The 15,072-nt window shown below is 50.5% G+C and overlaps 5 protein-coding genes across 5 annotated transcripts; 3 read left to right on the plus strand and 2 right to left on the minus strand.

The window, feature by feature from the left end:
- Window positions 1–1,074: 1,074 nt before the first annotated feature.
- On the plus strand, window positions 1,075–2,635 carry P174DRAFT_362269 (uncharacterized protein; the record flags this gene model as incomplete). The annotated part of the gene is made up of 2 exons (XM_024821842.1): window positions 1,075–1,454; window positions 1,534–2,635. 2 exons carry the CDS (start codon window positions 1,075–1,077, stop codon window positions 2,633–2,635), a joined length of 1,482 nt encoding a protein of 493 aa, XP_024688030.1.
- A 309-nt stretch (window positions 2,636–2,944) lies between these two features.
- Window positions 2,945–4,604, minus strand: P174DRAFT_437895 (urease accessory protein UreD). Its single transcript, XM_024826411.1, has one exon. The coding sequence runs from the start codon at window positions 4,233–4,235 to the stop codon at window positions 3,168–3,170; it is 1,068 nt and encodes a 355-aa protein (XP_024688031.1). The 5' UTR covers window positions 4,236–4,604; the 3' UTR covers window positions 2,945–3,167.
- A 323-nt stretch (window positions 4,605–4,927) lies between these two features.
- On the plus strand, window positions 4,928–9,455 carry P174DRAFT_400498 (cohesin subunit IRR1). The gene is made up of 3 exons (XM_024823899.1): window positions 4,928–5,007; window positions 5,256–5,757; window positions 5,817–9,455. The coding sequence occupies exons 2-3, from the start codon at window positions 5,280–5,282 to the stop codon at window positions 8,966–8,968; spliced, it is 3,630 nt and encodes a 1,209-aa protein (XP_024688032.1). The 5' UTR covers window positions 4,928–5,007; window positions 5,256–5,279; the 3' UTR covers window positions 8,969–9,455.
- A 59-nt stretch (window positions 9,456–9,514) lies between these two features.
- On the minus strand, window positions 9,515–12,281 carry P174DRAFT_437898 (karyopherin alpha). The gene is made up of 3 exons (XM_024826412.1): window positions 11,772–12,281; window positions 10,973–11,482; window positions 9,515–10,916 (listed from the first exon to the last, which is right to left on the minus strand). The coding sequence occupies exons 1-3, from the start codon at window positions 12,006–12,008 to the stop codon at window positions 10,005–10,007; spliced, it is 1,659 nt and encodes a 552-aa protein (XP_024688033.1). The 5' UTR covers window positions 12,009–12,281; the 3' UTR covers window positions 9,515–10,004.
- Window positions 12,282–12,643: 362 nt separating this feature from the next.
- Window positions 12,644–14,695, plus strand: P174DRAFT_427633 (telomere-binding alpha subunit central domain protein; the record flags this gene model as incomplete). The annotated part of the gene is made up of 4 exons (XM_024825454.1): window positions 12,644–12,910; window positions 12,965–13,868; window positions 13,926–14,325; window positions 14,401–14,695. The coding sequence occupies 4 exons, from the start codon at window positions 12,644–12,646 to the stop codon at window positions 14,693–14,695; spliced, it is 1,866 nt and encodes a 621-aa protein (XP_024688034.1).
- Between the last annotated feature and the right edge of the window lie 377 nt (window positions 14,696–15,072).

Here is a 15,072-nt window from a genome sequence, read left to right on the forward strand (position 1 = left end):
AGTTCCTCTACCATTATCAGGAACAAGCGATACAGACATTTGGTGCTGGACAATTGATACTGGTGGATTAATATACTAGTGTCCTTGTCGGCCACGGCTAGCATCTCCGGGGTATTCTACCCCTCCGTCAATTTATATTGAGACACTTTCTCCGGTCATGTGGGTAGAATGACTTTTCTACTTCACTACTACTACTGTTCAGGACTGGAGTGGTTCGGCTCCAGCGACTGAACTGGACTGGACTGAATTCTAAATGCGCCATTAATGACGCTTAAGAGAAACGCTATTCGTGTGGCAAATCGCGCAGTGGATGAGAGCCAGGCATCAGAATTCAAAATGTACTCTGGTAGACTCGGCCGCAGCTTCGGTTACGGTGCCAGTCAGCATGCATACATCTTCGAGATTTACCATAAGATCCACGGGAACCAGCGGTTAATGTTATTATTGGGAGCGATCAGTATCTTAGAGAGGCCCTCCTGTCGATCAGCTGCGTGTCTGGCCTCCATCTCAATGCTCGTTTCACGACTGGTGGGGGCCGTTTTGTGGTGAAAACGTCCATGGTCCAATGTCACTAGGCAATGGGGGCGGACTTAGTACCAACTCTGGTTGAATCCTTTCAAATCATAAAGTCCAAGCCTTCGTGGGGAGTGAGACCCTTAGGCTTGGAGACGCGTAAAGACCAACGAAATCGGCACGGCTCGCCTCTTAGGACGCACTTCTGGAGCGGCTTCAAGCCTCTTGTTGGCCCACCGTCCAATCGTCGTCGCTATTGCTGCACATGGGGATGGGTCAATCCAGGGTCCAATAACCCCCAGCGAGCCAGTGGTGACTCGAGACCCGAATCATGTTGATGGTTCCTAGAAATAAACTCTTACCAGATCAATTCAGGCGTCCACTTTTCGGCGGAGGGTCTTGGTGTGCAATGATCTGACATTTACCCCTCTCGAATTATAAAATGCACATGAGATGGCTGTTCTTGTACGATTTTCTGTCGAAGAATTGACGGTGGATTGAGGCGGTTGAAGTAGTAGTCCTCGCCAGTTGGTGAGAATTCCAAGTGATACAGTATCAGCTATGGGCTTCTTATCCGCCCGCAAGGGACGCTCCCCGCAGTCCTACGAATTTGTCCCGATTTCCTTTCCCTCCGACGACCAAGACGACTTGCAACGCGACAAACCAGACATTCATGTTTCTATCGAGGAATTACCGGCAGACATCTCAATAGACGAATATCGATGTTCGGGCCAGACCCGATCTCGGTTCACATGGAGCCAAAGACTGGCCGGGATTTCTTCGCTCTTCTCGTCAAATGAGGAGAAGATCGAAGATGCTCTACCTCTCCTCTCACCGACCACTAAACGTTCAAAACGCTCATATACTTTGCATAGACGGTTCAAGAATCGCAAGGTGTCCTATTGCTTGCTTTTTACCGTTGCAGGGGTTTTCATCATGCTGTGAGTACTCGTCCTACCCCTACCATCACCACCACCCATCGGCGCCAATGACCACTAATTGTTGTTCGAACCCATACAGAGGACTCATTCAGTTCATCTCGATAACCTGTGGCATTGTGCTCTCGTTTTTCCCCGATGAATTCGACAAAGCGGCCGGCCATTGGCGCCACGTTCCGGACAACGACCTATACGCAGACATCACACATTGGCCCACAGATATCTCGCGGGACATCATCCCTGTTGGGTGCCATTCACACAATGACTACTGGCGACGGGTGCCCCTGTACTCGGCCTTGCAGGCGGGTTGCATTGGTGTCGAGGCCGATGTCTGGCTGATCGACAACGAGCTCTACGTCGGCCATACCTCCACGTCCCTCACCACGAAGCGCACCCTCAAGAACATGTACATCGACCCATTGATCAACATCATTGAACGGCAGAATCCCATCACTCAGTTCCACCCAGCTGTTGATCAACCCCTGCATGGAGTCTTCGACACCGACCCTTCTCAAACCCTCATTCTCCTCATTGACTTTAAAACCGACGGAGAAAAGACATGGCAGCGTGTAATGGAGAATTTGTCGCCTCTGCGCGAGCGCGGTTACCTCACCTACTTCAATGGCACCGGCCTGACCAATGGCCCAATCACGGTTGTCGGAACGGGAAATACACCCTTCAATATGATCACGTCGAACTCAACCTATCGCGACATCTTCTTCGACGCCCCGCTAAACCTCCTGGCCGAGCACGCGGCCATCACTCCTCCTGCAGATGCTGACACCGCCGCCGACGCTGACATCCCGCATGACTCGGCGGCCACCACTCAGCAACCTACCGGAAACGCCGGCCAAGGCCTGTCAGGTATCTCGGCCGGCGACATTGGCCCTGACACCTTCAACTGGACCAACAGCTTCTACGCCTCTGTCTCCTTCAAGAAGTCCATCGGATATCCCTGGAGGTTCCACCTGACAAACAAGCAGATGGATCTCATCCGGGCGCAGATCCAGGGCGCTCATCGTCGAGGACTCAAGGTGCGTTATTGGGGATTGCCTAGCTGGCCGCGGAGTCTGAGGAATCACATCTGGGACGTTCTGGCGCGTGAGGGCGTCGATATTCTGAACGTGGATGACTTGCAGAGTGCTACGAAGCAAGAATGGAAGGTCAAGATTTTTGATTGGTAGGATGGATGTACTCTGTTTTTACCGGCTGTCGCGCTGGCGTTAAGATGGCTGCTGGGCGGTCATCTTAGCCTGACATCGCTGCCACTGCCACACCTTCAGGTGGTATGATGAACGAGTCTTTGGTTACAGATATGATTTTAGAGGTTTATATTTTCTGATTTGGCGAATTTGCGAGTTCACGGCGTCGGTTCCGGATGTCCAATAGACGATACCTTGGGCTTGGTTTTCAGTTCTGTTTTTGTCCCTTTTCACGTCTACCTTGTTATAGACCAATACGATTTAGACTGAAGAAGCCACATACAAGAGATGGTCAACAATGCTCGGATATATCCCAGCGTGGAGTAAATCGTCTCATTGAATGCTTCATACCAATCAATGATATAAATGCGTTGATGCAGGATAATTCAGGGTATCAATAATGTGTCTCATCGGAACCTTCAGCGCGGCACTTGCTATGATCAAGTCACGCTGAAGACAGGATAACAATAAGTACTTTTTAATAGCAGAAAACAAAAGCAGAAAGAGACGAGGGTCATAGACACATCAAAGACTCTTCTCCAAACTCTTTAAGAATGGTCCCCTCGTCACGTAAGATACCCCCTAGCCAATTCTTGGCCGTCTCAAAGTCATTCGCGCCAAATTTCACAAGGACGAAGCCTCCTCTTACTCGCGCCGCGGTGAAGGTCACTTCCGAGTCTGCATTTGGCGGCGTCTCCACGGCCGCCGGGGCAGAAGATGACCAATTCCGAGCCCCGATGCGCGGCTGCGACGTGAACCTATCCATAAAGAACGACGCCAAATCCTCAAACACAGGACCGTACAGAATCAGGGTGCCTATGATCCCGTGGGGTCGCGTACGCTCCCGGATCAAGTTGCTATGGCTGAAGGTCTCTGAGTCATTTTCCAAACATACTGCATCGATCTCGTCATCTAAGATGATCGAGTCGCGGAGGAGGAGCTTCTTCTTGCCCGCGGCGTCGTGTGTCCAGACTTCGTTCTTCCCTTTCCAGAGGTGGAAGTCCCAACTCTCGCCTCGTGAGGTGCGGCCCTGCGTCACCCAGTCCAGCACACACAGGCTGCTTCTCTTGTGGTCTTTTGATGCCCCGTCGACGGTGAATGATTGTACCTGCTCGTAGCGGCTGTCCTTGAAGGGCACGGCTGGGTCTGGAAGGTAACAGAGAGCGGCTTCGCTGGCGATCTGTACATTGACTAGCTGGCGGCTCTTGTCTGTGAATGCGCGAGCTGGTGTTCCCCGTTGGCCCTTGACGCTTGCAGTAGGCTCTGTCTTGAAGATCTTGGTGCTTCCCTGCGGTGTGGTCACAACGAGTCTTGTGCGGGGATCCAACGTAATGGAGACATCAATGTGATCGCCTGGTAGAAGACCTCCACCGTATGTGAGAAGATAGAGATGAACAGGTCGAGAAGAGCTTGTCAGCCCAGACGACTGGGGCACAAAGCCAGGGGCGCGTGTGAGCAGCTTCAGTGGGTATTTGTAAGTCAAGGTCGTGAGGGTCGGGATCGAAGGAGGAAGGAGAGATAGTACGACTTTGCCTTGACCTGGTTTGGCAATGGACGACTCAAATGGTGATATTATTGGCATCGTGTCTGAGCTTCTTCAACGAGTTCTAGTCAAACGGGATTAGGATGTGGGGAGATAGGGAAAAGTAGACAGGCTAAGTGGCTGTAACCGCATGATATATCCGTATCTAGACGCAGACAGAGAGGACGCAATTAGAGATGCTGTGCAGAATGGCGTCATGAAGGTTCCTTTCATGCGCTCCTTCTGGCTCCTGATCTTTTCCGGGGCAGCCAAAGAGCAGTCAAACTGTCCAGTCGCCAGTCCTATTCCTAACAAACTAGCAGATGGAAGCGGGGTTCTATTGACCTCGTGAAACGGACAAAAGGCTGGAGTTCTTGGCTCTCAGATATTGAGCTTCATATGCGGCCGTGATGGAGTAAAGAGGATTCTCATTACGGCATGATTATTCTCTTTCTCCGCATATCCAGCAGGGTTGGTTGGGGTCAGATGTCCGTTGACGCTGACCCCTGGCTGATCCCAAAATAGTATGACTAAAACTACCTACCTAAGAGAGCCGGTATGGTAAGAATTGGTAATTAACTTCAGGTACCTTAACGTACTGTGACAGCCAAAACTTAAGGTACGTGTGGGAGCTATTGTGGCCTGAGGCATAAAGTTGTGCCTGAGCGCCTGGCGCCGCTCGGTACCCCGTCGCCAGGCATCAAGGCGCGTCGTCGTCCACGAGAGACAGTTCAAGTCCGTGTCCCCTCATTCTCTCCATCTCGAGTCAGTCCCACTTTTCACACCACATTCGGGCATTGTATCGCACATGGTGTCATTGTATATCTGAGAGGTAAGTGCATTGTTTCTATGTCTTTTTTTGCCGACTTTTTTCGCGCGATGCGGCAAACGCGCCTAGAGGGACTCGTAACAAGAGTGCTACATCGCGACCCCAACTGATCATTACATTACACCCCATCGCATTCTGAGAGACATAGGGCCAACCCTTGTTCGAGTCCGATCTGTTCATCATCTCAGTTTTCGCTTGTCAATGCTCAGGTCAGCTTATGCATCTTACTGACTAAATACACTATTCTACAGCGCGCTATATTATCACCTACAAGAATGGAAAATGAGTCGCCTCTTTCGAGTCCCGAACCCGGGCTGACCGACCTCGATTCGCCCCAGGCATCAAATAGAAGAAAGTCCGGACGTGTATCGCGCAAACCCGAATTTCTTTCTCAAAGTTACGGAGCCAAGCGCAAGCGTGACACTGCCCGCGATGCAGACGAGGAGGATGATGCTGATGAGCACGACGCGTCGGAATCAGAAGAAATCAGTGACGACGAGCCAGACGAAGAAGAATTGAGGGAAAAGAGACGCGCTGCGCGCAAGGCTTCCGCAAAGAAAGCCACGTCTGGCACCACAAGCAAGAAGACAAAGTCTCAAGCGGCACATGCTGCGAAGAGGCCTAAAGTCGCGGGCAATGGGGTTCCGAGCCAGCTGGCGATTCGTCCAGCTGTCAATGGCAAGAAAACAGTGTCGCGTCCGAGGAAGGTGAAACCACGGCCTAGTTTGGCCGCTGGACAAAGTGGCTTATATGGTAGGTGGCTTGTTTTCTCTTGTTTTCGACTTGCGCATCGGCTTACCATGTCTCAACAGCGGAGGTCTTTGGCAAAAACCAGACTGGCGACACTGTTGCTGCCGAATGGCTTACCCAGTATCAGAAGGATGCCAAGGCTGCGATGCACGCCATGATCAACTTTATACTCAAGTGTGCAGGGACCGATTTGGAAGTGAGCGATGCGGATATTGATGATCCAGACCACGCACCAAGGCGCATCAATGACTTGTCGACCGAGTATCATGCGCTAGGGATCTTCGAATATCCTCTCATTTCCAAAGCTCGCACATTCAAAGCCTTTCAACCCATTCTCGAAGACTTCGTCGCCGCGCTCGTACAGACTCTTCATCATTCTTCTGTTTTGTATAAGCAGCAGGAGCTCTACGAAAACCTTCAAATATGGTTAGCTGCCTTGTCCACTTCGGGTTGTCGACCATTCCGACATACCTCGACCGTCATTTCCCTCGCGATCATGAACGCCTTGTGCGATGTTGCACGAGAAGTAATGACCACTGTCTCTACCTCCCGTAAACAGCTCGAGGCGGAAAAGAGAAAGAAGACGGTAAATCAGGGCAGAGTCAATGCAATTACTTCAACAATCGAAGAAGGCGAAAGCAAGCTGGAGGCAATCGATGAGTACCTCAAGGACGGTGTCAATATCGTTTTCGTCCACCGCTACCGAGACATCGACTCCAAAATCCGCAGTGAGTGCATTGCGGCTTTGGGGCGCTGGATGCACACCTATCGAGAATACTTCTTCGAAGGTCAATTCCTTCGCTACTTTGGCTGGATACTCTCCGACCCATCTGCTGAGACGCGCTCCATTGTCGTGACGCAGCTCCAGCGTCTGTACTCTAACAAAGATAACATTGCTGGCTTGAGGTCGTTCACTGAGCGCTTTCGCCAGCGCATGGTGGAGATGGCAGCACACGATGCGGACGTCGGCGTGCGCGCCTCGTCCATCGAACTACTCGATCTCATTCGGGATGCAGGATTACTTGAGCCTGCCGATATTGACACCGTTGGTAGACTCGTATTCGACGTGGAACCCCGTGTCCGCAGAGCTGCCGGTCCGTTTTTCGTGGCCAATGTGGAAGATGTGTTTGATTCCACAACCGAAGAGGTCGGAGACGAGATGAACGAGATGTTTGGCGACGAAGACGAGGATGACTACGAGTCGCCCAAGCGCTCTTGGATCAAGTTCAGGTGCCTGGTTGATATCCTTCAAGCTTATGATGAACAGGAAAACGAATTGACTCCTGAGCGAAAGTTGTCCACGGCGCGGGATGCACTTTCGGGCACATCTTTAGACTCGCGGTTTGTACTTGCTACGGAGGCCATCTACCCGCACTTCGCAGAGCTCTCTCAGTGGCAATCTCTGGCTGGCTTCCTCCTCTACGACCATTCCCAGATTCCCGATGATCCTACTGAGGACAATGCCACCGGCACGGTCAAAAAACTGTATAAGATGCAGGAAGGGCAGGAGGTTATCCTTCTTGAAGTCCTCTGTTGTGCGGTTAAATTACGCATCCTCGACGTGGCCAAGTCAGACATTGACAAAAGAGGTCGTAAAGTGAAGGCATTGACAGACAAGATTCCTGAGCTTCAAGAAGAGATTGCACATAGTCTTGCCCAGATCATTCCTCAATTGTTGAACAAGTATGGATCGGTTCCGGAAGCGGCGTCTGCGGTTCTTCGACTTGAGCATCTGGTCGACTTGGACAAGATCCAGGATCTGCAAAAGGATGCCACCGCATACACTTCACTGCTGAACGATATTAACAAGCAGTTCCTCACGCACTCTGACCAGGATGTGTTGGCAGAGGCCGGTGTGGCCTTTTTACACGCAAAGAGCTCTGATGACATGCGAGAAGCTCTCGAGAGTAAGGTACAGGAGCTATGGGATGATATCATAGATGCCCTCGAGACCCGGTCACAAAAGAAAGAAGTCGTCCAGGGTAGCTCGATACCAACGCCAGCCCTGAATGACCTTGCCAACACAGCGATGAGAATTTTGAAACTGGCCAGTGTGACCGACTGCACACACGTCCTTGAGAAGAAGCCGTCATCTAAATCCAAGGGCAAGAAGAAGGAAAATCTCGAAGCTCCCTTTAATGTGCTCATTCATTTGGTCAAACGTGGTCTGCGCGAGGAAGAGGAAGACGATGAGTCTGCCAACGCGGAAAGCGAGTTGGTGACCAGCAGTATACGGACGCTGCTCTTCTACTTCATGTGGAAAGTACAAGCCTTAACCACGGCCTTGAGTGCAGGAAAGGCAGCTTTCACTACGGCGTACTTTGAAGCTCTGACTAAGAGCCGTGAGGTGTTTGTTGCTAGTCTAGTCGCCGTCATGAGACAGCGCAATGGTTTGGATGACATTCGCTTCACGGCGACCACAACACTGCTCGATCTGCAAACGTTGTTTGGTACACTCCGTCACGCTGGGTTGAACACAGGGAACGATGAGGAGGTTATTATGCAAACGCAGAGCTTGGTTCACGAAATCGATGCAAATACACAGGCACTGATTGCTAAGATACATGGCATCGCGGAACGCACATATGCCAGGAAGTTACGGCAGCCTCTCGAGCCTGCAGAAGACGACGAGCCTGCCTCTGAGTCTGACGTCGAGCGGGAGCCTTCAGATGAGGAGGACGAAACAGGAGCTGAGGGCGAATCAATAGCGAACGAGCGTCTGCGCTCCACCATCCTAGCGGAGCAACGGCTGTGCGAGCTGACGGGTAAAATCGTCCTTGCCATAATAGGCCGCATCATTGACGCCTCGGGCTCGGAGCGTGGACAGTTGAAGCAGCGGCTCGTCCGACACAAGTCCCGCTTAGGCCAGAACTACCGCGAGGTGTTGTCTTTCCTTGATGAACGCAAACCTAAAGTTATTGGGCCCCGGCCGTCTCGATCGAAAGGCAAGCAAGCCGCCGCTGGAGACGCGCAACAGGACCGGGTGAGTGCTACCAAGCTATCAAAAAATTCGAAATCAGCCGAGCGAGTCGGCGACGATGAGGAGGAGGAGGAAGAGGAACGCGAGCCTGACGTTGACGCTGAGGAAGACGAAGAAGATGATCTTCGTGCACGAGGACTTGTCGAAGACGAAAATATCGACGAAGACCATGAGGAGGAAGACGACAATCACACCGCGCCAGATCCCGATGAGGATGAAGTGATGGGAGATTAATTACTCAATTCGTCTTCAATCCTCATCCTACGGATTTGCCGTTCCCCTCACCCTTCTTATCTTCTCCTCCATGTAAATTCTAACTACGACTGCACTGAATGTTTCTCTACACGATGAGCCGGGCGCTTTTGCTGGATATTCCGATCCTCTCCTTTTCTCTATTAATTGCTATGACGACGTCTACGTCTTCACTTTAAACCAGTTCGAAATCTGATTGTCGTCTTTGTTTGAATGTTCTACTCGCTCTATTTAAATATTCATTCCCCATTTTTTCTCTTCGCTCGTCTCTTTCTAATACCTGGAAATTTATTTCAACATATGTCTTAGTAGCTTGTCGGCACCAATCGTCCTAGCGGTGGTGTATGTATCAATGCAACTTGCCTCTTTGCAGATTGTACATACTGGCGGAGCTGTTCGTCATGTTCTCTCTATTTGTCCTTCCGGGGAACCATTCAGACTTAGTTGGCTCTTAGTTTCCAAAACTCCGAGAAAACGCATATTTGAAAAATTTACAATGATCAATACGACTGTAGTTGAGCACAGAGCATTTAGAAAGGTCTTTTTGCTTTTGTATTGAGACGGCTTACTCCAGGTGCTGGTCCACTTCTAAAAATGAGGACGCATGGAACTTCAGCCTACCAAGGAACCACACTTGAGCAGAATCACATCCGAAAAAGGGAATAAGTCAAATGACAACAAGGACGCCTGTGTATGAGGGATGCTTCGAGGGAATTGACGCGAGGGGGCAACTATAGGGGCTACATGACGGTGAATCTTTTGCATCGTGAAAGGACAACAAAGGAAAACGTAAAGGAATCATAGCTGAAAACGGATGAAGGGGTAGAATAAGACAGGGAGGGAATTAACATAAAGTAAGCCTAGCTCGCAGGCTGGGGTTCGATGACAGCAAAGAGACAGAGGCATGAGGTATTCAAAAGTGATTTGAGGGGAAGAATTTGAAACGTTATTCCTGTCCTAGAGAAGGGAGAAAACGAGGATAAGATACTTTGACTGCCAGAGCCCTCGCAAGGCGTGTTTACATATCCATGGAGTCACCGCCGTTGCCAAAGTTGAATCCGCCAGGCTGCTGCTGGTTGGTTCCTAGGGCGAAACCAGTTTGTGTCTGCTGAGGGGCAAGCTCATCAATGTCACCGCCGGTCTCTTCCTCATCAGAGAAGTATTTCTCAATGATGTTGTAGGCCTTCATGTAGATCTCCTCGTTGGCATTGTTCTGGCAGTCGTGGATCTTCTCCATGCCACCAGCCTCTTCGATGAACAAGGCATACCGGTTGACGCGAGCCTCGCCAGTCTGAGCGGCCTCTTTGTCCATCTCTCCGACCTTGAGAATGTTCTCCAAGCCATCCAGAGCAACCTGGATAATCTTGTTATCAGGGCAAGCAAGGAGGTCGCACAGAGGCTTGATGCATCCTTGAGTAACCAGGTAGCGGATCTGGTCGGGCTTCTGCAGTCCACCTGAAGTGGCATTCGAGATGGCCCAGCAAGCTTCCTTGCGGGTCTTGAAGTCGCCGTTGGCAAGCAAGTTGATCAGAGGAGGGATAATACCAGCATCGATCACGGACTGAATCTGGCTAGAGTTGCCGGCGGTGATGTTGGAGATGGTCCAACAGGCTTCCTTGCGGATGCCATCCTTGGTGGAACTCAAGAGAGAGAGGAGGGCAGGTAGAGCTCCGCAGTTGATGATGACCTGAGTCTGGACGTCGTCACCAGTAACGATGTTTCCAACAGAGCGAAGGGCTGGGGTCTGAACAGAGGTGGAAGCGTGCATGAGCAGCTCAACCAGACGACGAGGGATGCCGGCCTCGATGACCGCCTGAATCTTATCGTTGGAGCCGTCAGACAGGTAGGAGATGGCCCAGCAAGCATCAATCAGGACCTCGTCATCGAGCATATAGATGAGCTTGGCAAGCACAGGAAGAGCAGGGGCAATCTGGGAAGCGTTAGAAAAGTAACATCATAATTAGAGCATAACCTGGGGAAACCTACTGTAGTCCAATCAGGCTGGGGCGTCTTGCCACGGCAGAAGTTGCTCAGTGTCCATGTGGCGTTTCTCAGCATGCTCAGCTTCCGGCCATCGTTGATGAGGTTGAGCAGAGGACGGAGGGCACCAGCATTGAGCACAAAGTCACGGCACTGAGGGCTATCACCGGCAATGTTACCAAGAGCCCAAACGGCCTGTTCCCGAACATCGGGTTCGGGGCTGCTGAGAAGCTCAACGAAAATGGGCACAGCACCAGCTTCAATGACAACCTGTGTCTGCTGGGCGGAACCAGACGCAATGTTGGTCAGGGCCCAAGCGGCCTCGAACTGCACCAAGGTGTGAGGGGAGCGCAAGAACTCCACAAAACGGCTAACAACACCGGTCTCGATAACACGTTCAATAGGAGGATTGCGCTCCTTGGAGAGCAGCTTTCTGAATTTGGTTGTAGCTTGGATCTGTGACTCAATCTGGTCGGAGAAGACGCCCTTGACCATCTCCGGGAGCTCCACGTTGAGCTAAAACAAGAGTTTTTCATTAGCCACCTATTCATTTTTAATGTAAATCAAGAAAACAGTGCTGTATTGAATTGAGTTGAAAAGTGTCGTGTGCGCCCCTCGATGGTTCAATTGGGAGGGCGGATCCCACCTAGCCCAGCAACCGGGGGCGGTGAAAAAGGCCGTCGTGGAGTGTATAGTGAACAAAAACAAATAAAAGACCATAGATGAGTCTGCGGACGGAGAAAACTCGAGACAGATAACAAAGTGTGCAAAACACAACTCATAAGATATAGAGAACTTGACATACCTCACTCTCAATAGCACTGGCTTCGTCGTCACTCTCGGTGGCGGCCATGCCACCTCCTACGCCAATCCCGCCATCCCGGGTCTGAATACCTCTCCTCTTGGCCAAGTTTTCTTCTCTCTTTTGCTTTCTGATCTCGACCTGTTGCTCTTCACGACGACGACGAAGCTCGTCAGGCCGGAACTGGTTCCTGGCCTTGAACTGGGTGCGACGATGCTCGGGGATGTAGCGTTCGGCCATGGTTGCTTGGGACACAGAGGGGTGAAAACAAAGCGCACCAAAGAAAGTGGGGAGCGAAGCTGAGATGAGGGAAAGATCTCAGAAAAAGGAAGGGAAGAAAAAGAAGCTCTCTGATAAGCTCTTGACAAAAAAGACGTCAGAAGAGAAGAAATAGACTTTTGAGTTGGTTGAAGACAAAAGGCGTCTTTTTTGGAGGGGGGAGAGATAAGATGGAGGAATGCGTCTTGTCTGTAGAAGGTGAAAGGTGTGTGAGGGGAGGGGAAAAAAGTTAAGTGTAAAGCCGTGTCTTAGCGCCAGTCAGTGTTCGTCCAGGCAGCCCCAGAAGAGGAATTTTTGGCTCAGGTCACGGGACTTATGCTGGCCTGAGGTTTCATTGTTGCTCCTGCCAAGCGCCACATCCGCCCTAATCGCATCAAGACGCGTCCATACGACGGAGTAGATCTATATAATCGACAGTTCTCCTATCATGCTTAAATATACCCAATCTTGAGCTCTAGCATCGAGTTTGATAACGAATTTGGAAAGCACTTGGGTCCGCTGCCAAACATAGTCCATGTCTTTCGAACTGACCGAGAACCCATCTTCTACAGCAGCATGCATATTTGCTCTGCATCATAAAATCGATATTTGACGAAATGGACAACGAGTCGGCTGCTCGCCACGTCAGTATACCTACTGCCCTCTCCTCTTCGGGGCTCGTAAGTGTGATTGGAGTGGTTGTGGATGTCTTCGAGGGTGCCTTCCAGTCAAGTCGCTCCTGGTGTATCACATTCACCCTCAAAGACACTGACTTTGGCAACGGACACGTGTGGGATGGGCTGAAGATCAAGTACTTCAAGGATAATCAAAGTCAACTCCCGCCTGTCCGAGTGCACGATGCTATCCTATTACGCAACATCACTGTAAGCGATTTAGCGCTATGAACAGTACAGCATTACTGACGGACTGGCCTGCAGATAACAAAATTTAACGGAAGACCTCTAGGTGTTGCACCTGATGAGACTACTATCCCATGGGCAATATTCCGTCCAGAGCCAGGCTTTGTGGACATTTCTCCCATCTGTGGTCCGGTTCCTTTTGAGCCGTCATATTCGGAGAAGTCGTATGCATTGTCTTTGATAGACAAGAGCTCTAACTTCAAATCCTTCCGCAACACTTCAAATGAGAAAACTGCTCCTCCGACTCTACGTTCTGTGAACTCCGTAGTCTCTGCACCCCGGCCAAAAGCCAATCAGAGGTTTTCCCTCATCAAAGATGTCGAAGAAAGAACATTCGTGGATCTCACCGGTGAAGTAGTCAAGATTTTTACCAATGATAGCGAAAAGGTCGCTCTCTATCTTACTGACTACACCACGAACGAAGGGCTTCACAACTACACCATTAATGCCAACAATGCTCGTGAAGGGGATCAGTATGCTTACCTACCGCGCTCCAAGAGACAATGGCAAGGCCCTGCTGGTCGCATGACTCTTCAGATAACTCTCTGGGAACCACATGCTTCCTTTGCCCGAGAACATCTCAAGGAGGGCAGCTTTGTTCGACTGAGAAATGTCCATATTAAGCGAAGTCGCATAGAAGGGACTCCACTGGAAGGGGCTATGCACTGCGATCGTCAGAATCCCGATGAAATGAACATCCGTTTGATCGATGCTAAGAACGATGAGCGCGGCCGAGAGTTGTTACGTCGCAGAAGGGAGTATTGGGAGAGCGACCCTCGAAAGCGGAAAGCTGAAGAGATGGAGGAGACGGCTTCCCGTCGCAGCAAGTCCCAGAAAAGCCAGAACAAGACAGCGAAAACGCAAAAAGAAGAAGGTCAAACCTCGCTCTCGTTGTCTAAAAAGTACGAAATCAATAAGAATAGTAAGCTTGTCCTCGTCCAGACCACAATAACTAAACCTAATTAATGTCCGGAAACAGTTCAGGCATCAAACCCATCTATCAGATGCACGAGTCTTGAGGACATCTTAGACGGCGGGTTTCACGAAAATATCTCGCCTAACCAGATTGAATATCGCATTCCTTTTCAAAATGTCTGCTACCGAGCCACTGTTCGCGTGGTTGACTTTTTCCCTCCAAAACTGCAAGATTTCGCCGTTCCAGAAGAGTTGGATCATGAGCCGCGTCCTGACCCCGAGGTGGATGAAACACTCAACTCCCACAGCTCCCACAGTTCAGGTCGTTTAATTAGATGGCAATGGCGGTTCTGCCTTTTGGTTGAAAATGTACCGCCTCCTACACACGGGAAGCCCAGAGAGCGAATGAAGCTATTTGTTTCTGGAGCTGATGCTGAGTATCTGCTCAGGTTTGACGCCGCCGAGTAAGTCATCACCGTAATGCATTCATAGACTACAGAAAGAGAGGCTTTGAGTATTCTAATTGTACGTTCATTCAGTTTGCGGAAAAGCCCTTCCAAATTAGGTCGGCTAAGAGAAAAGCTGGTCCACCTTTGGGGTAATCTCGAGAAACGGAAACAGGAAACTGCTAGCAAGGATGGCTCGAATTCTCAAGCTCGGGGTCCAGTTTCCGCACGCCCATTTACTTGCTGTATCAAGGAATACGGAGTCAGATGTAGTCATGAGAAGGCCACAGATGCTGGTGAGAAGGACGACGGCACTGGCTGTAGTCAGGAGACCTGCTTTGGCTGGGAGAGACGATTCGCCATGTTCAATACAACTATCCATGACTAGCCATCTGGTATTCTGACTTCTATTTTGAAATTCATTGCACCTTGCGGACTTGGTGAGGATACACCTGGAGACCATTTTTGTCCGGGCCCATCAAAAACCTGTTATCCTACAACACGCCATCGCATAATGGTCTTCAAAGATTCCGGGTCATCATATGTTCAGAGATACATACACTGAGCTGTGGCCTGGCTAAAGACAAAAATCAAGTTAAAGGCAAATGCCGAGGGGGTATCAAGTGATCAAGCCCTGGATGCGAGGCAAAAGGAAAGAATCGATCAATCGACATGACGAAAAGCAAATGCCACCATTGCATCAAAATCGATAGAAGTGCCCGGTGTCCATATTTCAAACCCATTGTCACAAGCAGCAGAACTTGA

This window comes from Aspergillus novofumigatus, assembly GCF_002847465.1.
Source record: "Aspergillus novofumigatus IBT 16806 chromosome Unknown P174scaffold_1, whole genome shotgun sequence".
Taxonomy (NCBI): domain Eukaryota; kingdom Fungi; phylum Ascomycota; class Eurotiomycetes; order Eurotiales; family Aspergillaceae; genus Aspergillus; species Aspergillus novofumigatus.

Bases quoted from the DNA above. Each gene is read 5' to 3' on its own strand.
- P174DRAFT_437895 (XM_024826411.1), bottom strand. From the start codon at position 4,235: ATGCCAATAATATCACCATTTGAGTCGTCCATTGCCAAACCAGGTCAA.
- P174DRAFT_400498 (XM_024823899.1), top strand. From the start codon at position 5,280: ATGGAAAATGAGTCGCCTCTTTCGAGTCCCGAACCCGGGCTGACCGAC. The intron at 5,758-5,816 runs GTAGGTGGCTTG...ATGTCTCAACAG, and splicing joins TGGACAAAGTGGCTTATATG to CGGAGGTCTTTGGCAAAAAC.
- P174DRAFT_437898 (XM_024826412.1), bottom strand. From the start codon at position 12,008: ATGGCCGAACGCTACATCCCCGAGCATCGTCGCACCCAGTTCAAGGCC. The intron at 11,483-11,771 runs GTATGTCAAGTT...CTCTTGTTTTAG, and splicing joins CCAGTGCTATTGAGAGTGAG to CTCAACGTGGAGCTCCCGGA. The intron at 10,917-10,972 runs GTAGGTTTCCCC...AACGCTTCCCAG, and splicing joins CCCAGCCTGATTGGACTACA to ATTGCCCCTGCTCTTCCTGT.